This window comes from Panicum virgatum, chromosome 6K, assembly GCF_016808335.1.
Source record: "Panicum virgatum strain AP13 chromosome 6K, P.virgatum_v5, whole genome shotgun sequence".
Taxonomy (NCBI): domain Eukaryota; kingdom Viridiplantae; phylum Streptophyta; class Magnoliopsida; order Poales; family Poaceae; genus Panicum; species Panicum virgatum.
Genome location: NC_053141.1, coordinates 16,825,061 through 16,847,392, shown reverse-complemented (window position 1 = coordinate 16,847,392; position 22,332 = coordinate 16,825,061). Strand labels below are relative to the sequence as shown.

General features: G+C 43.5%; 1 protein-coding gene across 1 annotated transcript; it reads left to right on the top strand.

Moving 5' to 3' along the window:
• Positions 1-7,454: 7,454 nt before the first annotated feature.
• LOC120711917 lies at positions 7,455-11,932 on the top strand. The gene is made up of 11 exons (XM_039997594.1): positions 7,455-7,652; positions 8,399-8,521; positions 8,630-8,918; positions 9,620-9,738; positions 9,869-10,001; positions 10,088-10,164; positions 10,254-10,451; positions 10,533-10,722; positions 10,968-11,161; positions 11,251-11,342; positions 11,418-11,932. The coding sequence occupies exons 1-11, from the start codon at positions 7,545-7,547 to the stop codon at positions 11,524-11,526; spliced, it is 1,632 nt and encodes a 543-aa protein (XP_039853528.1). The 5' UTR covers positions 7,455-7,544; the 3' UTR covers positions 11,527-11,932.
• Positions 11,933-22,332: the final 10,400 nt, after the last annotated feature.

Genomic DNA, 22,332 nt, shown 5'->3' with positions numbered 1-22,332 from the left:
TGGCTGGATAGTGTGAAATTTTTGGGTCATACTATCTCCAGTGAAGGCATATCCGTTGATCCGAGCAAAGTTCAAGAAGTAATGGATTGGAAACCTCCTACTTCAGTCCATCAAATCAGAAGTTTTCTTGGCTTAGCTGGATATTATCGCCGTTTTATTCTGGACTTCTCCAGAATAGCTAAACCTATGACGGAGTTATTAAAGAAAGGAGTTAAGTTTGTTTGGGATGACAAATGTGAAGAAGCATTCCACACTCTTTGAGCGCAACTGACCACTGCCTCAGTGCTGGCTCAACCAGATAATACCAAGCCATTTGATGTGTATTGTGATGCCTCTGGCACCGGACTCGGATGCGTACTTATGCAAGGCAACCGGGTAATTGCTTATGCATCACGAGCACTTCGGACTCATGAAAGGAACTATCCTACTCATGATCTTGAGTTAGTAGCAGTGATCCATGCTCTCAAGACATGGAGACATCATCTTATGGGAACCCATTGTAATATCTACACGGACCATAAGAGTCTCAAGTATATCTTCACACAAGCGGATCTGAACATGAGGCAAAGACGATGGCTAGAGCTCATCAAGGACTATGATATTGAAGTACATTATCACCCTGGCAAAGCAAATGTGGTTGCGGATGCACTCAGCCGTAAGTCACATTGTCATTGCTTAGAAGCAGAATCATATAACGAGACTCTATGCAATGAAATAAGGAAATTGAACTTAGAGATGGTTCCGCAAGGAAGTTTGAATCACATAGCTATCAAGCCTACGATTGAAGATAGTATTATCTCGGCGCAATTGCGTGATAAAGGTGTCAAGATAATTAAACAAGAATTAGCCCAGGGTGGAGAAAAATACAAGTGTTTTCATCTAGACCACAAAGGAGTTTTATGGTTCGACAATCGCATTGTTGTTCCTAAAGACCATCAATTCTGAAAACAAATCCTTGATGAAGCACACCTCTCAAAGTTCTCCATTCATCCTGGTAGCATAAAGATGTACCAAGATCTTAGGCAGAATTACTGGTGGACCAGAATGAAAAGGGAGATAGCCAAGTATGTCTCTGAATGTGATGTTTGCCAGAGAATTAAAGCCAACCATCTCAAGGTTGCAGGTACACTTCAACCCTTGTCAATTCCATCCTAGAAATGGGAGGACATTAGTATGGACTTCATCGTTGGCTTACCCAACACCTCTCAGAAGCATGATTCAATATGGGTGATCATTGATAGATTGACAAAGACTGCCCATTTTCTTCCCGTGCAAACTACTTATTCTGCTAAATGGTATGCAGAAATCTATATTGATCAAATAATTTATCTCCATGGTGTACCCAAGACGATCATATCTGATCATGGAGCACAATTTGTTGCACGTTTCTGGGAACAATTACAAGATTCTTTGGGAACTAAGTTGATTCGTAGCTCTGCATATCATCCTCAAACGGATGGACAAACCGAAAGGGTAAACCAAATCCTTGAGGATATGCTTAGAGCATGTGTCATCCAGTATGACAAGAACTGGGATAAATGTCTAGCCCTAGCAGAATTCTCATATAATAACAGCTACCAGTCCAGTCTGAAGATGGCACCATTTGAAGCATTGTATGGCCGAAGATGCCGAACTCCTTTGAGTTGGTCACAAACCGGAGAACGCAAAATTTTTGGACCCGACTTAGTCACCGAGGCGGAGAATAAGGTGAAAGTTATTCAGGTAAATCTTAAAGCCGCACAATCCAGACAAAAGAGTTATGCAGATAAAAGGAGAAAGCCGTTGCAATTCGAAGTTGGGGATCACGTATATTTACGAGTATCTCCAACTAAAGATATTCAACGGTTCGGTTTAAAAGGGAAGTTAGTGCCTTGCTACATTGGACCCTTTGAGATCCTTGAAATATGAGGACCAGTGGCTTATCGAATTCGACTTCCTTCTCGGTTAGCAGCTGTTCATGACGTATTCCACATCTCTCAGCTCAAGAAGTGTGTGAAAGTTCCTGAAGAGATTATTGAACAACAAGACCTAGAAGTAGAACCAGATCTATCATATGTTGAGTACCCAATGAAAATCCTTGACAGCAAAGAAAGAAGTACCAGGAGGGAAAATGTTAAAATGTACATGATTCAGTGGAATCATCATACCGAGGAAGAAGCTACTTAGGAAACCAAACTTTATCTTCAACAAAACTTTTCTGACTTCCTTAGGACGAATCCAGGTACCTAACATCCCACTCCATTCCTAATCTGGAATCTCGGGACGAGATTCTTTTTAGGGGGGGAAGGTTGTGACACTTCAGGTGTCTAGCTAATAGCACATAGAGTAATATGTGCATTTTGTGTTTATCTTTGCTTGATAATTAAAAGTTTTCAATGTAAAAGTAAGGGTATTTTTGTAATTATAAAAAAATTATAGGAACCTTTTTGCAAAAGTTATTCAACTTAAGGAGCAAATTCAACTTTATGAAGGGCCTTCTTGCAAATATGCAAGTAATCATGATTTTGGCAGCTTTATTGCATTTTAGTCCAAAATTTTGATGAATTTCCTCTCAATAAGTACTTTTCCTTTATTAAATAGAGTTCTTTCAAACCTTTCAAAATATTTCAAAATTCTTTGATCTAGTAAAAATTTTCACAACATAAAAGTTGTAGAGCTTGAAACACTGAACAACTTTCATTTTGGGCACTTTTTCATTTGAGCCCTAGAATACTGGGAAATTTTGTTTTACAGTGGAGCCACTAAACTTTTCTATTTTTGCAAACCGTTCCTGGCAGTCGTCTTCTACCTCCAACTCCACTGGAGTTCTGGCAGGCCGCCGCCTCCATGGATTTCCGCCGCCGCGGTTTCGCCCCGCCGCCTCTAGCCTACTACTTGGCCTCCCTAGCAGCTCCCTGGCCCCACCCCTTCCCTTTTCTGGCCCACGCGAACTCGCCATGCCACACCGCCAATCACCGCCCCTGGTTCTCTACACCGGCAAGCTCCCCGCCGCTGTTTTCGTCCCCAGAACTGTCGCGCCGCCTCGGAGCACGACCACCCCACCTCCACGCGTCGCGCATAAACCTCCGCCGCCTCTAGCGCCGCCCATGCTGGCGCTCCCCGCATGCGCCATGCCGCCCATCCACGCCACCTCGCCGGTCCGCCGTGGAGAAGCCTCGCCATCGCCAAATTCGCCTCCTCGGTGAGCCTATCCTTCCCAGAACCCTCCGTCCATGCTTATATCCCCCACCTTTGGCCTATAAAAGGGCAAGACGAACCCCATCGCCGGCCAAAAACCCCGCCGCACCCCACCTCCATCTCCGGCGAGAACAGCTCACCGTGGACCCGCTGTTGTAGCCTTTCCCCGACGACCACAAGCCTCGTGCGAGCTTCGCAGTAACTCCGTGAAGCTGAACCCCCACTTCCCGTCGCCAATCCCTCACCGGAACACCTTCGCCGCCATCGACCTCCGCCGCCACGATCTGTTCGCCGCCGACGACACTACTCCGGTCACCGTTTCTGGCACCCAAGTACACCCAGAGGTGCGCCTCGACCCGCTGAACGTCTCTAGACCCCTAGACCTCGCCGCCGGCGATCACCGTCGCCAGAATCAGCCGGTCAACCCCCTCCTCCCCTCTGACCCGACCCAGGGACCCAATTGCTTCGTTTTAAATCTTTCCGAGGTCCTTTCTGTAAAAGTTGAAACCTTTTCCTTTTTCTTTTCTAGTGAACTTTGATAATTCCTAGAAAAATGTTGAAAAATTAGAAAAATGTGAATTTAATTTTGTTGTGTTCCTTTTAATTAGCTCTATCATATGGTGTGATGAGTTTGAAAATTTTTCTTGTATAACAAATTCTAAAAATAGGATTAGATAATAGCTCTTTTTATTTATATCTTGGGTATTAGAGCTCTACTTTAAGTGAGCTTTGAATCAAGTGTTCTATAACACATGACCAACTTTATAAAATTTTTCAAAACTCTTTACCAAACTTTAGCTCATGCTTTTAAAAATTTTCTTTGTATCTTGTGTATGTCTTTACAAATTTAATTAAAACCTTTTTGTGGATTGTTTAATTGGTCAATTTTTCCAACTCTTAAGTGAAGGAAAGCTATACTCAAGCACTTCACTAATTTCCACTTATTGCATTGCATATAGAAACAACATCGTTAGCCGACGGAACATACGAGCTTGTCCAGGAAATAGAAGGGGATATTTCCGAAGCTCAAATTAATACTGTGAAATTAACTGAAGCCCCAAACTCCAATTCGGAAGAACCTCAACTTACTAACTCTATAGACACAGATACAGGCAAGCCCCGGTGCATAATTCTTCTATTTTAAATTATGCAACTTTTGTTTTTATTTACTTGCGCATTTAAGTTATTAGAGCTGAATGAAAACCTTAAATGCATAATTCTAGGTTCCTATTGATTGAACACTAGAACTGAGTCCGAATAAATGCTATGCTAATAGGACCGGTAAAAGTCGAGTGATTTCCTGTCACTCGCGAGCTTTATGGAAGTTGATTGTTTTCTTTCTTGCAATCACTATAAGGATCATGGGCGGATTTGTTGAAGTATGTCTGTGTTGATGAACTTGATAAGACCGCAGTGTGTGATAGCGGTGGTTTAGCGTTCGAAAGTACTAGCCACATGCCATAAATATGGTACACGGCAAGCCTAGTAACTGATCGGCCCGGCAAATGGACATACCTCCCACTCTCTTTTAGAGATAGGAAGTTATATTTTATATGTTGCAACAACTACGGCTGCAGAGAGGGTCGGGCTCGCTATAGTCGGGGAGAGTGGCCCTGATCCATGACCCAGAATGAGAAGCAAACGGTTGCTTGGGAGTGACTCGTCGGTGCTCCAAGCATGTGTGTTAGGTTTACCCTTGCAAGGTTGGAAATCCGATTCAGAATCGTCAGTTTCTCGCAGATATTGAGACTGCTTGATCCCTTTGCCACATAGAGTAAGAAGTGAAATACTTATGATAAATCTTGTTGGATGCAAATTAATTCCTCTACCATGTTTGTATAGATAGGTGCTTACCTAGAATGGTTAATCAAACTAGAATCTGAAAGCTAAAATTTGAAAGTAAGGATCTACTCTTTGTTGCTTTTCAGCAAAAGAAACCCTGGAGCCTTCACAAGCTTTGCATGTCTAGTTAAAGGGCTGTTATATACCCTTAGACGGGTCAGTCTTGCTGAGTATTAGTATACTCAGTCTTGCCTGTGGCTTTGTTTTCAGGAATGACTTGTGAGGACCAAAACACTAGAATGACTTGGTCTAGTGTTTTACCTTATGGCTGGTCTATGGAATGGGAACCATCGTCAACCAGCAATGACTCGACTGAATGATGTCATGATCGGGCTTACCATGACATCTACCCTACTATGGTTGTTTATAGTCGTGTTTTACTTTTCCGCTGCAGAACCTTTTTCTTATACTCTACTTCTATGAAACTTTTGTAGTTTCCTTTGGAATAAAATTTGTAAAAGCTAGAGCTTCGGCTTGCTAGCTTTAAAACTCTGATGTAAATTATACTCCTTATCTATGTGATATACATTATTGTGGAATTGTTGTATCTCTGACTCGCCTTCATGCGGGATGTATACTTGTGTTACGATCCGATATCATGTGGCTATATTGGGATTCTACCAGAAGGGCCAATGATTATACTGGTTGAGGTGCGTTTAGGTGTTTAGTGCACTCGAACTGGTATAATTCAATCTGGTTATGCCACAGTCTTATCAGGGCAAAAATGATCCCCGACCCTGTTCCCCGCAGATCCCCAATCCCCATTGGGGCCCCGCGGGGATGGAAGCCAAGGAGGAGGAGGAGGCGGCGGTGAGGACACTCAGGCGCCAAGCTTGGTGGCGAACAAAGTGGAGGTGGCCGGGGTCGGAAAACAGGCGGCTCGCTGGTGTCGTGTGTCGGAGGGGCGGGCAAGGTCAGGCCACGGCTGGCGCGCCGGTGTCGCATGTCACAAGGGCCAATGGGTCGAGCAGGCAAGTCGCAATGCAGTGGGCAGCGGCGGCGGATGGGGAGAGGTGAGGGAAAGACAGAGAGAGAGGAATGATTAGGGTTTCATAGAAGAGCTATGTTATTGGGCCATATTGGACCGGCTAATAATAGACCATTCCTATTTTTTAAAATTTTTGGATCACCACAGGTTAAAATCCGGCCTGCCCCATCCCACTTCATTTCGGGGCCCCGACCCGGTCTCCCCGCGGGGCAAAAACTCCCCCGTACCTGTTAGTAACGGGGCGGCGCTCGCAGGGGTCTGTGAGCCTGCTTGGTTCAGCTCCAAATTTTACCTTGCTAAAATAAGAGCAAGCCAAAATATTGGCATACCAATTTTTTTTTTCCAAAATTCGAACAAGAATTTTTGGTCAACATTTAGTTTGGCGCCAAAATGTGTTAGCCAATATATTTTGGCCACTGATTGCTAAATCAATTGCCAATATGGTGGGCTAGCAGTAGCTGAGATTGAATGGGTAGGATAGCATACAAGTGAGGGGAAGAAGAGTGCTCACGACGCCGGAACACTGACAATGGTCAAAGAGTTTGGCCTGTCAATTTATTTTGGATTTAAACCAAACGAGCGCCAAAATTTCATCATGACAATAGTTTTGGTCGGGCACGTATTGGACCTCAACCAACCAGGCCTCGTCTCCACGGGGATTTCTGCCTCCTGAGCCAGACGCAGGGACGCCCCAGGAGAGGGCGTTTTTTTCATTTTTATATTTAAAAAAATAAAATTTTAAAAATATATGTCGAATAGGAAAATTTTCAAAAATGGGTGTCTATCGCTCCCCTAATGGGCGACAGGGTGCCTGTCGCCCATCCAGTTGGCGACAGAACCTAAATGTAAAAAAAATTTACATTTAGGTACTGGCTCAGGGCGCATTAAACAGTGAACTTGTAAAATTAATATAAAATTATAAAAAAATTAAAAAAAATACAAACTCAACTGTTCTGGATTCTATGAAATAATATCTACAACTTTTGTTACATAAAGTTTTTCATTTGATCAATGTATATTGCTCTATTTTAAATACCAGTTTAATGCACTTTTATTTAAATCTCAAGATCCATCTTTTGGATGCATATCATCTTTGTCCAGAGTATTGCATATGGTGAGCATAGGCTTGTAAAAAACTGGATGGTCGACAGGCACCCGACAGGCAACCATTTTTGAAAATTTCCCTATTCGACATATATTTTTGAAATTTTGTTTTTTTTTAATATAAAAATGAAAAAAAGAAGGCCAGGAGAGGAGCGTGGCAAAGTTCCCGCGTCGGACGCGGCGGCCCAAGAAATGCAGCAAAGCAAGTTGTCTCTGGTTTGGAGCGAAACTCCCGGATGCCCAATTTCAACGCCGGGTCGCTGGCTGCCAATTCGCACGAAAGGCCCATGGACTTCTCCATTTTGGGAGTACTAACCTTATCAGGCCCACGGGCTTGTTCGTTGTTGTCACCAAACCCAGTTCGCCCAAAACCCAAAGGCTTCGCTGCTGACCTGCTGTCTGGTGCGAAGCGGCGGCGCCGACGACGGCAACCATGGCGGCGGCGGCGGTGGAGACGGAGAAGCTGGGAGCGGGAGGTGAGACGGTCGCGGTTCACCTGCCCCCTCTCTCGGAGGAGGATCCCCTTCGCCAAGACAAGAAGGTACGGCGCGAGCGTAAGAACGAAGCTCTGCTCTTTAGTTCGAATCAACCCATATGACTATATGAGAAGTCTGTCGATTGTACTGTACTTGTCTTTTGCTTATGTGAACCTTGGTCAAGGCGCGGCTAATTCAAGTTGAGGAACTGGAAGATAAAACTGATCTAGCTTTTTTCCAGGAAACAGTAAAAAAAGAGCTATCTTTTTATGGGAGTCGGACTGGAATTTACTTGCTGGGCAATCTCGTAGAATTGCTGGGTTCTATTTTGCAGGAGTGAAACCAGCTCAAGATATTTGATGGATGAGTGATATAGTTAGTGTTGATCTTTACTGATTCCCTAATTTGTTTGAGGATCTGAGCAGATGTAAGAAGCATTTAGTCATGTTGTGTCCTAGAGTTGAGGAATGGGAGCTATCTTTTTTTTTATGTGGTGATTTTGCTGAAATGTTAGTGATTTTGGTTCTTTTGTCTATCATCTTTGTAGTGAAAGCCCAGTGTAATATTAGTTTCTGAGTGATATCATCAAGGAGATATTGAGTTAGTGCAAATAATTGAATTGGCTAATATGTTTACCGTATGCATTTATTTTATCTTGTATTATACTTTGAAAGTTTCATGACAAATGTTGAGCTGGAATAAACCAATGTGTGCGTTCCCTTTCTACACATAAAACTTGCAAGTCTCATATGTTTGAGAATCTTCTTGGGAAATATTTTCAGTATGTTTGTTTCTTTTCTCCTAAATGCAGAGAGTAATGGAAAGCAGGAACCTATCCTGTTCATTTCATGTTCCGATTTCATGTTCTGCTGCTTATACCCTCAAATTACTGGATCAGATGATTCAAGCTGCTAGGATAGTCCATATGGATGAGGTATTCCATGCTGTGTCACTCATTATTTATTTGCTGACACGATGAAAAAGGATCTTTAGTTTATTAAGCTCCAAGTTCTAACGATTTTTTTGCATCAAATTTCTGCAGCTAGAGCTTTATTTTGCTGGAGATGATGACGTTGGTCCATTTTCTGCAAGGAATGAACTTGAATCCCTAAATATTTTGTTCAAAATCATGAACAAATTGCTTGTAACTTCCAATGCTGGTGCCAAGGAAGTATTGCAGATGCTGCAGAATGAGATAGTTGAGAGACTTAGATCTGTTGGAAAGTCAGATGATGCTCAGATGGTTTCTCAAACACAGAACCATGATGCTGAAGATTCTCTTCTGAAATGGGGGGAACATCATGGTGTTAAATCTAAATTGCGGATAGCTTGTAAGTTTCCATACAACTTGCTATAAATCATGGGTGCTTTGTGCATATGTACAATGCTACCCATTAAAAATTGAGAGCCTTCCTACATTCTTTGTGGGAGCATGTATATATATATAAAAAAAAACCCCTTTCGTGTTTATTAATGTTTTCAACTTTCCGCTCTTAATTGTGTTGGCAAATCAACAATGTCTATGATTTTTTATGTTCATACTATTGTAGCAGATGTGCTAATAATGTTTATGTTCATGTATTTAACCAGAAGATACTTGAGTTAGTGGAACTAGTGGGTGGTGGCTTCTGGGAGGTAATTTTCCCAGACAGGAGAGAAAAATGAGAGTAGAATGGGGAGAGACCAAAAGTCCCCTCGTTGTGACCCTTTGGGGTCTTTATAATTGTATATGGTATGAGGGGTGGAGAGGCTAATATTCTTGTCCACCCTTGGTGGTAACAAATATTATACAGAGGCCCCTGGGCCATGTACATGTCTGGGCCTTTCCATTGACAGTGGTGGATCAATAGATGTTACTGAAAGAACTGGAGAGAAGTTTGTTTACCACTTTACTGTGTACTAGGACCTTCAGCTATTGAACTAACTTTTTGGTCCATCTTAATTTCACTAGAATTATCCATCCACTGCTGTCTTCATGGTTATTTCTTTGTATCATCATATATGTAATGTTTATCTGATTCCAGAAATTTAGTTTTTCAAGGAGCTGGGAGAGGAATGGTAGCTTCTGAAAATATATGTGTGGGGGATACTGCTCTTGAAATTCCAGAGTCCCTTATCATATCAGAGGAACTTCTTTGTCAGTCTGAAGTGGTATGTTCTTTGTTGGTAGTCTAATTCCACACCTTATAAGCACCCAAATACTTCAATACTTTTTATGTATTATCCAAAATTAGAGTTTCTGATTTGATTGAAAAAAAAATTTTTCCTATTCCGTTTGCAGTTTCTTGCATTAAAAGATTTCAATAATATCACTTCTGAGACTATGTTATTGTTGTGGAGCATGAGAGAGCGTTATAATCTATCTTCAAAGTTTAAAGCATACTTTGAGACACTGCCGGCAAATTTTAATACAGGTACAACTGTACAAGTAATTTATCATATTTGTAAAGCAAAATCCATAATCTACTTCAAATAATCATTTCACCAAATTCACTTTCAGGCTTGAGTTTTGGAATTGATGCACTTGCTGCATTAGAAGGAACCCTTCTTTTTTATGAGATAATGCAATCTAAGCAGGTAACACCATTGTAGTTTGTGATATTGTGCTTTTAATTCGAAAATCACTACCCAATTGGTACAAAGCAGTAATTGGTTCTTTATTGCAGCACTTGCGCCAGCAGTATGATGACTTATTTCCCTTATTATGCAAAAATTTTCCTGAGATGTTCAGAAAGGACATATGCACATGGGATAATTTTCTGTGGGCATGTGAATTGTGGTATTCCAACAGTATGATGGTTGTTCTAAGTAGTGGGAAATTATTGACTTGCTTGGTTCCTGTTGCTGGACTTTTGAATCACTCGGTTGGTAGTTCTGTCCCTGGAAGTTTTATTTCATTAGTCTTCCAATTTGTTTCTCATGTTCTCTTTTTATGTTTTTTCAAGGTGTCCCCTCATATTCTGAACTATGGCCGAGTAGATGAAGCTACAAAATGTTTGAAGTTTCCATTGTCTAGACCTTGTGATGCAGGGGAGCAATGTTTTCTCAGTTATGGGAAACATCCAGGGTCACATCTTGTTACATTCTATGGTTTCCTACCAGGAGGAGATAATCCTTATGATGTTATACCTTTAGGTAATTTATTACCGCAGTTATATTCCTAGCTGCATGAATTAAGTGGAGAGGTTACTATTGCTCTATCTTTTTGCCAATGAAATGTTGGTTGGCGTAGATCTCAAAAATGACTAATTTATTTGCCACAATGCTTTAGTCTGGCGATCTTGATTTCTGCGCAACCACCATAGTTTCCATGAACTTTGTCTATGCATACAAGTAAAAGTATAGACAAAATCATATTACAGATGCATGATTACATGCAGATCTTGATACTTCTGCTGATGAGGAGGATGGTGCATCTCAGTCTGTAAGTACAAGCCAAACCACTCATATGGTTCGTGGGACATGGTTGTCCAGATCTGGAGGATTTCCCACATATGGCCTGCCTCAGCCCTTGCTGTCCCATCTCCGTACTGCTCTAGGTTGTGATCGTAATGAATCCACTGCAGAGACTGATGTAAGGACATTATGTTTTCATGATTGATGTGTGATGCAGGTCATGTGATTGATATTCATGTAAACCCTACCTTTTCATTGTACTTTCAGATCAAGGAAAATGACAGGGTGGTGCTGGAAACACTGCTGTCCATATTTAACCCCATGCTTGAAGAATTGCCCGAGCCAGATGACTCCGACTGGTGCTACACCCAAACCCATTTTTGTGTTGGTGCCATACACCAGCATCACTTACCAGTCCATCTGATTTCCTGCAGGGAGAGTGCCAGTTGGGATGTGAAGCTAGCATTGGACTACAAAGATTTGCAGAGAAGGATAATATCGTCCATTGTCACTTCCTGTATGTCAGCCTTGGAAAATGTTTAACTCCTAGTTAGAAATTGGAAGTGCTTCTTAAATGCAAATTCAAGAACACGTTCGGGAGTATGTTATAGAATGCCTCAGCTGGCATGTGCACTGCGAAGCTATTTCACATGGGTCATGGGTGAGCTGCAACCGGTTGCAATTTTGTGCTCTCCAGGATAGGGATCCAAGGACTGGCATGGCTGCCTCTATTAACTGAAGATCCTCAGCCATCCGTTTCTTGATCCGACAAACACAGAAGCGGTTTCTGTCATTCTGTGGCTTGAGATTTAAGTTGCACCCTATTGCTACTGCATGCTATTGGTAGGTTCTCTTTTTGCTTTTTTTTTTGTGAAAGAAAGCTACTTTTGAACTAATTTATTGGGAATCAAACTTGTTTATTGCTAATGAAAGCAACTTTTTGAACTAATTTTACCCAATATGGTCCATGTGCGAAAATCACTATACAGAGCCATATTACTTTTTCTTGGGACCGTCTTTATCCAAATTCATTTTTCTTGCTGGTAAGGATTTTTTTTTTGTTTTGGTCATACTTCAATTTGTTGCTTTTGAACAACCCATGGGGATATTAAGTTGGATGTTCGCTTTTGGTGATCCAGATTTTGTCATAAACTATCATAAATTGCTTATCGTGCCCCCACATGGAAGTGTGACACTCACGCGATCTAAGTTCCTTGCATTGCGTATAACTTGAGTAGAACAGTTGCATCATGGTGCTCGCCATTGCTCGCTTTTTTTTTCTTTTTTTTGAGATTACACAGTACAACTCAGACACTCACAATGCACGCACACTCACACTACTATGAACACACGTACGCAAACCATATCCCTATAAGCATCTTTGAAGACTGAGTCGGCAAATTCTCGAGATTGACGAAGTCACCACAGGCGCTTCGTCGACGGAAACGTCGCCTATCATTTAATGCACAATGTTGTTAAATTTCAGAATATTTCTTCTCATGGGGAGTTGAACCCAGAACCTCAAGTGCTACCGAGGCTTTTATAGCCAACTGCTAGGTTACACGCCTTTTCGCGCCATTGCTCGCTTCTGGGCAAGCAACCCAGCCGAACGGGCCCAAAGCTGGTAAAATTTATGGGTACCTCACCTCATCCAGCAAAACAGCCCAGCAACTCAAAGTTCACAGTGGGCCCAGTCTGCCCATCTGATATTAGTTAATCTATCTCAAAAAAAAATCTGATAGTAGTTAATCCTAAAACGGTTAGGATCTGGTTTCTCAAGTATGGAGTCACTTCTGAAACCGTTTCTCTTGCTGACTAGGAAGGAGTATGGTGTTTGAATCGATGATATAATCTTTTTTTTTGTCTTTGGGCGCCTTTTCTTCAGCAATGATCTAAAATTGTATAATGCAAAATGAGCAGCATACTGTCATGACTCAAAAAATTTAAATGCGATTAACATGTTAATAACATCTTCATGAGCATCATTAAGGCATAAAAGAGCATCATGTGCATGTGTGCCTTGTTTTGAATTTAATTTGGTGCATGTTCGAGTTTGTGCTTGTTAAGAAAGTTCAAATTTTTTTATGCAACTTGGTGCTCAAAAATTTTATTTAAATTCTAGATTTCAAATGTTGATTTAAAAATATTTTTGCAGGATTTTACGATTTTTGAACGGAGCCACAAAATTCTAGGTAATTTCAAAAATAGTAACTTTGTTCTTTTTGCTGCGACCAAATTACAAAAGCTTTTCGAGTTATTCTTTCTGCATTGTGTTCTTGGTGATTTTATCTATCTCCAGTAAAAATTTGGTGAATTTTTGAGCCCGGGAACACCTTCGTTCCGAATTTCAAACTTGATTTGCTTATTTTCCTCGCCCGGGCCCACCCGCCAGCCTCACCCTTCTCTTCTCCTTGCTCTGCCTCGGCGCGCCACACGCGTCGCCACCGCCGCCGGCCAACCTCGTGCCACACGCCAGCGATCCTCGTTCTACGTGCGTCCTTATCCGCACCGAGTCTGCCCCCCCCTCGCCCTCTCCTTATCCGCGCCCGACCGGCCCCCTTTCCCCTCAAACCCTAGCCTAAATCCCCCGTTGCCGGCCGCCCCGAGCTCCATCGCCGCCATCAGTTCTTCGTCTCCGGTCGGCCTCTCCTCGATTCCTCGTGCGGGGAGCTCCCTCTCACCCTCCTCCTTCGATTTCGGCCATAACCCGGCCATTCCCTCATCGTGCAGGGCCACCGGCGTCGCTCTCCGCCCGCCACCGCCCAAAGCCACCGTGCCGCCCCCTCGTCGCCGCTGGTGAGCTTCACCGCCATCACCTTCACCCCGTGCGCGCGCCCCCTGCCTCGCTCCGGCTCCGCCTCACCGCGCCGCCTTGCGCCGCCGCCCGCCGTCGCCGTGCGCGACGCGTGAGCGCGCGCACCGCGCGATGCGCGTGCCGTGGCTGCGCCCACACCGCGGTCAAGGCCGGCCTTGCCTTGACCCGGCCTGGGTGGGGTGCCTGCCCAGTGGGGCCCGCTTGTCGGTGCCTGGGCCGGCCCGGCTGGGTGCACCTAGCGTTTTCAAGCATGTTTATTTTAGTAGCAAATTTGCCAAATCCATACAGCTCAGAAAAATATAAAACTTATTTTGTTGGCTTCCTCTAGCTTAGATCTACTTAATAAAAATATTATTTTGCATGTTACTTTGTTGTAGGTTTATATATAGTTTTATCTTGCAAAAGTGAGTTTAATGCTTAGTTATTTGTATATTGCACTAAAAATGCTAAACCAAATTTTGCTAGACTCCTTGTGAAGTGTAGTTTCCAGTGGTGCAACTTTCTCATATCTTTTCCTGCTGTTTGTTAAGGTTTTAAGCATGTTTTCTTATGCTCTGTCTGAAAATAGTTTAATGTAGAACTTTTTGCTGGAAAGTTATAAAAAGGTGAAACTAGTTTGATTAGCTTTGTATTCATGCCTAGTATCTATGATAATTTCTTGGATTTTTTTAGTTAAGTTTGCATGCCTTTTCTAATTTATCTTTTTTAGAGTGGCTGAAAATTAATATATTTATGGTTAATTCTAGGAAAATGCTTTTACTGCAAAACCAATTTTCATGAGTTCTTTGGAATGTTCTCTGCTTACTCAATTTATTGCATGATTTAAGCTTGCGGTGTAAGTTTGTTTCTTAATTCTCGCTCTAGTTCGTTGCTCGCATGTTCTTTGGTGATCGTTTGCCGTCGCGTATGCTACGTTTGTGCATCATCGCATTGTGGCATTCATTGTTCATGTCATATCACTTTCGCATAATTCTTAGCGTCTCTCTAATGCATGCATCGCATTCTTGCATTATAGTGACCGAACCGTGGAGCCCGCCGAGTCCGTTGAGCCAGAGCCCGAAGTCCCGTTTGTGGTCGAGCCCGAGGTTAACCAAGGCAAGCAGCTAAGCATATTCCTTATACCTATCTAATCTGGTTTAGTTTAGCTATCTCACTTGGGTATTGTTGGGCTATATATATATATATATGTATAGTTCGTATGTATTGCATTTTGGTACCTACTCTCTTGCATTACCCTTCCTTGAATTGTTATCCATGTCCTTGCCACTTGTTAGTCAGTTAATTACTTAACTTGACTAGATGCTTAGCGCTGCTTAGAATACTTATATCGCTTGTTAGGAGAAATGTATTGGAGTGTCACACTTACCGATAACCCTTGTTTGCACTGGTTCGTTGGGGTAATTTTGGTAGTAGTACCGAGATTCAAGCGGAATGGTAGGGCCTAGAGAATGCGGTCACATGGGCATAGCCCGCTTGGGTCGTTTAAGGACCGTCCGTGGATGCCATCGACTTTGAGCATCATTCCGTGCTACCACATATCCAAATAATGGTACGGATGAGCCAATTACCTTCTTTGACTTGATCGTTGACGCTCAGTCCCAGATGCGTGGCCAAGGGGCTATGCAGAGAGGCTTAGGGGTGTCCCCGGTGGACCTAGGTTACTCTCCGCACAAGCTGGGCGTACCCTCAACGGTTGAGCCTTGTTGGGAACGGTTGACGTGAGTACCCCCTTGCCTGGCGTGATCGGTTGGGTGAGCCGCATGGTCCTCATGTCGTGTGGGTAAAGTAGTACACCCTTGTAAGGTTTTAATCAATTCGAATTGCCGCGCTCTCAGTTATGAGCAAGCTCTTGGTTCGTCGAATTCCTCGTAGAGAGTTTCGGATCTGTTGGAGTGGTTCTTGCCACCTTTATGATCATTCATATATTATGCTCTTAATCAACTAAAATTTTTGGGGTTTGGGAAAGAATAATTAATATTACTAGGTGATGGTTTAGAGAGCTCTTGCCTTGCAATAATTACTTAACCCTAAAGCTTTCATTTGAGCCTTTGCATAATCCTTCGTCTTAGAACTAATTCTTCCTTATTGCTTCACTTGGTTTAATTAAGATATGCTTAACTCCTCTTGTCTTCATGAGTAGCGGGAGTGTAGGAAAACCCTTTTTACCCTCTGGAAACCTTTTGAACCATTTACCGGGGTTGAGAGGATGGGAATCACCCATTATCCTAAGTGTTAGTAGGAGGATTGTAGCGCTGCTAGGCAATGCGGTTGTTTCAGGTCGTGAGTGAGTGCTAGAACGTTAAGGTGTGCTCACGATGTGAGGAAACGTCATGTTGCATTCATACCTTGCATGCATGCATACTCTCTTCTCTGGTCTCCAAATCTGTGCTTAATCAATCTAATGTGTTGCTGTTAAGATCTTGCCTAGTTGGTTCTGGTTAATTTTAGTGGACCAAATCTGTCTTTTCTCTTGGAATTGCTACTCCTGTGTTGATCGTGTGTTAGATTTTTATCTACACCTTGTCTTTCCACCCTTCCTTTGAGTATCCTTCTTTATCTTTTATTCCTGACCGTTAACCGTTTTGTTTACTGACAGGATGGTGTTGCGTTCGGGAACTGATAGAGATGGTGCTAATGGTTTGGGTGGCAATAACAACCGCAACAACGATATTCCCCTTCCTGACCCTCCCATTCACCCGACCCTTGCTGACGTCTTGGCTCGACAAACTGAACTTATGGCGACCATAGTCAATCAAATGGGTAATGCCAGCAATCATGGTCCAAGGGCTGAGCCTCAAGTGAACAGGTTCGGGGAATTCTTCCGTACCGACCCTCCCATCTTTCGTGGCTCCAAGGATCCTCTTGATGCGGATTTCTGGCTCAATATCATTGAAGAAAAGCTTGGTCTTATTGAATGTGATCCACATGAGAAGCTTCTCTTTGCCGCTCTCCAACTTCATGACACCCCTAGGGCTTGGTGGCGGAACTTTAAGGCCTCTCACCCTGCAAACCACCACTTCACATGGGAGGAGTTCCGCACAGCTTTTCGCTCCTTCCATATCCCCAAGGGCATAATGGATATCAAGAAGAAGGAATTTCTGAATCTTACTCAAGGAAATAGTGATGTGATGGCCTATGTCAATGCCTTCAACACCCTCTCCCAATATGCACCTGAAGAAGTGGCCACCGATGCCAAGAAGCAAGAACGCCTGTATGATGGGCTCTCCGAAGAGCTACAAGATAAGCTTTCTACTACTAAGTTTGCGGATTTCAATGACTTGGTGAATATCGCCATCAGAGCCGAGCTTAAAATGAAGAATATTGAGGCAAAGAACAAGTGTCCCGCTCCTACCTCGGCAGGCGGTAGCTCTTCACATCCACATCTGGGGCCTCCTCCTCCTCCACCTCGGGCGCCGGGTGTTCAACCTCCACGTCCTATGTGGATTGTGTGCCACCCTCAACCTCTTCAAGGACAAGCTCCTAGGCCAGCCAATGCCTATTGGAACAACCCAGGTGTTGCCACAAAGGGGCCATGCTACAATTGTGGTGGCATAGGCCACATCTCCAAGAATTGCCCCTCTCCGAGACGTGGCGGTGCCTTCAATGCCCCTAGGCCCAATAATCCTTTACCTCAAGCACCGAGTCAGGAAGTCAAGCCACAACAAGCTCCTAAGTGAGGTCATCTCAACTACACCACCGCTGAAGAAGTTTCGGAGGATGCTGAAGTACTCATGGGTACGCTCCTAATCAATTCCTACCCTGCAGTAGTTCTTTTTTATTCTGGGGCAACTCTTTCATTCATCAACAAGAAATTCATGCTGCATAGTAAACTTGAGATGCAAAACCTACAAGTGCCATACCATATAGAATCACCGGGTGGAGAGATCATCTCTAGAAACTTTGTGGATAGGGTTCCAATTCTTATTGAGGGAGCTACTTTTCGTGCTAATCTTCTCATCCTAGACAAGATGGGGTTAGATGTGATTCTTGGGATGAATTGGTTGGGTAAGCATGATGGAGTTATCAAATATGGGCCCTGCACCATTGATCTTTTGCACCCCTCTGGGAGTAGAGTTCTCTCTCTCTTTCCAAGATGGAATCTCATCTGTATGCTTTGACAAGTACCAAAGCCACTGTGTTGGAAGATATTCCCGTGGTGTGTGAATATCCAGATGTCTTTCCAGAAGAATTACCGGGTATGCCTCCTGATCGTGAGGTTGAATTTGTCATAGAGCTCAAGCTTGGAGCAGCTCCTATCTCTAAACGGCCTTATCGAATGCCTCCTAATGAGCTAAGGGAGTTGAAGGAACAACTCAAGATCTTGTTGGACAAAGATTTCATTCGTCCGAGCTCCTCTCCTTGGGGATGCCCGGCTCTCTTTGTAAAGAAGAAAGATGATAGTTTGCGGATGTGTGTTGATTACCATCCGTTAAACGAAGTCACCATCAAGAACAAATATCCGCTTCCTCGGATTGATATCTTATTTGATCAACTCTCGGGAGCTCGTTATTTCTCCAAGATTGATTTAAGGTTAGGTTATCATCAAATCAAGATCCGGAAAAAAGATATTCCTAAAACGGCTTTCTCTACTAGATATGGTCTCTATGAATTCACTGTCATGTCATTCGGCCTCACCAATGCACCGGCTTATTTCATGTATCTGATGAATAGCATCTTCATGGAGGAACTTGATGTCTTTGTGATCATCTTTATCGATGATATTCTCAATTTTTCCAAGACCCAAGAAGATCATGCTCGTCACATTCATATTGTCCTTCAAAAACTTAGAGAACATCGTCTTTATGCCAAGTTTAGTCAATGTGAATTTTGGCTTGAAGAAGTATCTTTTCATGGTCATATTCTCTCTAAGGAAGGTATTGTGGTGGATCCTAGTAAGGTGCAAGATGTTCTTGATTGGAAGCAACCTCAGAATGTCCATGAGATCCGGAGTTTTCTTGGACTTGCGGGATATTACCGCAGGTTCATAGAGAACTTTTCTAAAATTGCGAAGCCTATGATCGAGTTACTAAAGAATGGAGTCAAGTTTGAGTGGTCCCCAGCCTGTGAAGAAGCCTTTCAAACCCTTAAGGATTGTCTCACTACCGCTCCTGTTCTTGCTCAGCCAAATATTTCCAAGAGTTTCGATGTCTACTGCAATGCTTCTCGCATCGGTCTTGGTTGTGTTCTTATGCAAGAAGGCCGAGTTGTGGCCTATGCTTCTCATCAACTCAAGCGACATGAAGAAAATTATCGTACCCATGATTTAGAGCTTGCGGCCGTTGTCCATGCTCTAAAGATATGGCGTCACTATCTGCTTGGCAATCATTGCAACATCTATACTGATCACAAGAGCCTCAAGTACATTTTCACTCAATCTGATCTCAACATGAGGCAACGTCGATGGCTTGAATTAATCAAGGATTATGACATTGAAGTGCACTATCATCCCGGTAAGGCAAATGTCGTCGCTGATGCACTAAGCCGAAAGGCTCAATGCAATTGCTTAACCATAGCTCCTCATGTGCATACTCTTTGTGAGGATCTCCGGAAACTTGGAATTTCCATAGTTAAAGAAGGCTATCTTACTACTCTCACGGTCAAATCTGACCTTTATGATCAAATTAAGGAAGCCCAAAAGAAGAATAAGGGTATGGCTCGAATCCGGGAATTAATGAAGGAGGGCAAAGCTCGATGCTTCTCTACGGATAATGGAGTTCTATTGTTTGGGAAGCGTATTGTAGTGCCTAAGGATCATAACCTCAGGCGAATTATCCTTGATGAAGCCCATTGTTCTTAATTCTCCATTCATCCGGGCAGTACCAAAATGTATCAAGATCTCAAGCAAAGGTTTTGGTGGACTCGCATGAAGCGAGAAATCGCTCGATATGTCGCCGAGTGCGATGTTTGCCAAAAGGTTAAAGCCGAGCATCTCAAACTAGCTGGTACCCTTCAGTCCTTACCTATTCCATCATGGAAGTGGGAAGAAATCGAAATGGATTTTATCACTGGGTTACCCAGGTCTTCTCAAGGGTATGATTCTATATGGGTAATCGTGGATCGTTTGACGAAATCGGCTCATTTTCTTCCAGTCAAGACTACTTATCATGCCAAGTAATATGTGGAGTTGTACCTCACTCGCATTGTCTGTCTGCATGGTGTCCCTAAGAAAATTATCTCTGATCGTGGTCCTCAATTTGTTGCCCACTTTTGGAGAAGTCTTCATGAAGCGATGGGAACCAATCTCACCTATAGTACTGCTTATCATCCTCAAACCGACAGTCAAGCCGAGAGGGTCAACCAAATCCTAGAAGATATGTTACGAGCCTGTGCTCTCATATATGAGAAGAAATGGGTTACTTGCTTGCCATTCGCAGAGTTTTCCTACAACAATAGTTATCAAGCAAGTATCAAAATGTCTCCTTTTAAAGCTTTCTATGGAAGACGGTGCAGAACTCCGACCAATTGGTCCGAATCTAGAGAAAGGCCTTTCTTTGGCCCGGATTTGGTAAAAGATGCTGAAGATCAAGTCAGAATTATTCGTGAGAATCATCGCATTGCTCAATCTCGTCAAAAGATTTATGCCGATCACCTTCGCCGAGAACTCGACCTCAAGATTGGCGATTATGTCTATCTCAAGGTTTCTCCATTCAAGGGCACTCGCCGCTTCCAAGTAAGGGGAAAACTAGCACCACGCTATGTGGGCCCTTTTCGGATTACCAAGAAAGTTGGAGTAGTGGCTTATCAATAGGAACTTCCTCAATCACTCTCCGCCATACACAATGTCTTTCATATCTCTCAATTGAAGAAGTGTCTTCGTGTTCCAACTGACGCCATTGATCTCGAGTCACTTGATCTTCAACCGGGTCTTACTGAAACGACTCGGGTTTTCGAACGAACAACCCAAATTCCAGTATCATCGTGATAGTCCCTGGATCAGTAGCTATCACATACAGAACTCATTCCAGGCAGTAAATCAGTTCATACTCCCTTAAAAGATTCAAACATGGGTTTAATTATTACAAAATCTAGTGGATATGTAGTACGAATAATTTATTACAAGCCCATTGGGCTAAGATGGAACAAATAGAAAATGGCAGCGGTAACTAGTCTTCAGGCCTTCCTTCATCTCGAACTTCACCTCCACAGGCAGCACTTGAGCGTAGAATGGGCTTCTAAGCTTCAGTCATAACATCCGTCAGTGTTGGTGTCGAGCTCCTGATCGGATCCTGCATCTTGCCAAACTATCCCCAAGGACGGGATAGGTTCACGTCACCATCCGTATACAAGCTTTAAGTGGATGCAAAGGTATAAAAAGTAGCCAAGGATAGTCTGAGGTTTCCTATGCAAGCACAAGTATATATATACAAGTCAACTGTCACACTCCGACATGGGCCATACCGGCACCTGTCATCTACAAACCCCAGGTCGGTGCAGGAACTCCCTCTCCCTGCACCTCATCTGACTCCACAGGGAAAAGTGGACTAGAGGGAGATAGAAATCAGGGTTTACTACTCTAAATGAAGTAACAGAAGTGTAGGAATGTACATGACCGAGTACGCGGCTATACGTATAGATTTCACCCTGCAGGGATTGTACACCTATACCTACTCGCCACAAATCTAGCCAGGAGCGACCTGACTATCTCTGAGGCACCGGCCTACCGAAGCACTCTGAAGAGCGAGATTAACCGCCACGGAACCATCCTGTCCCCCCAGGTTGGGATGCAACCCCTTCATGGTTGGGGCGCCCTAGAGTTGTGTGGCTCTCCTCCTGCCATCCGAAGTTCCACCAAGCGCCCATGCTCCTCCAGCATCGGGCCTCCCCCGCACTACCCTACTACTGACAGGTCTAGTGACATGCATAGCTAGCTCAGACCGGATCCACCATCATAGTGGGTAAGTGGCATGTACGAAAAGTCCTACAAATGTCAGATACCGCACATGTCCATAAGAGCCGGGGCAAGCACTCCTCGCAGTCCTCCGCAGTGGTCCGCCAAAGGCACCCATAACAGGTCTCACCTCTCCTTGGGCACCCATAATAGGTATCGCCCCTCTTTCTCTTTTCGCACCCGCCACAGGTGCTCCCCAGAATGTGTCCAATACACATTCACGGCCAGTAGCTTGCCCCCGCTAAAAGCTCTATCTCTGGCTCCTCACAAAGTGGGTCTCAAGCATGCAAGACTATCATATCATGGGATTCCCATACCCAAACACTCTCATAGTAGCCAAAGCATCCAAGAATCAATCAAGGTATAATAGGGGATGCAAGGAATATGGTATAAGTAGGCCATGCAGGCTTATCTCACATACACACAAGTAGAGTAATAGCATTTCTAGCAAGCAATGCCTAATAGATATTCAAGTTGTAGATGGCGTGAACCTAAGTGCTCCTCGTAGAACTCCTGAGACTCCTGGTAGTCCTGGTCGTCGATCTTCTCTTCAGCAGCAGGACCTAATCATAATTACGGATTACTATAAGGGTCAAAGTGCAAGAATGCACAAAACTACCCAAATAAGATCCAACTCACAACAAAA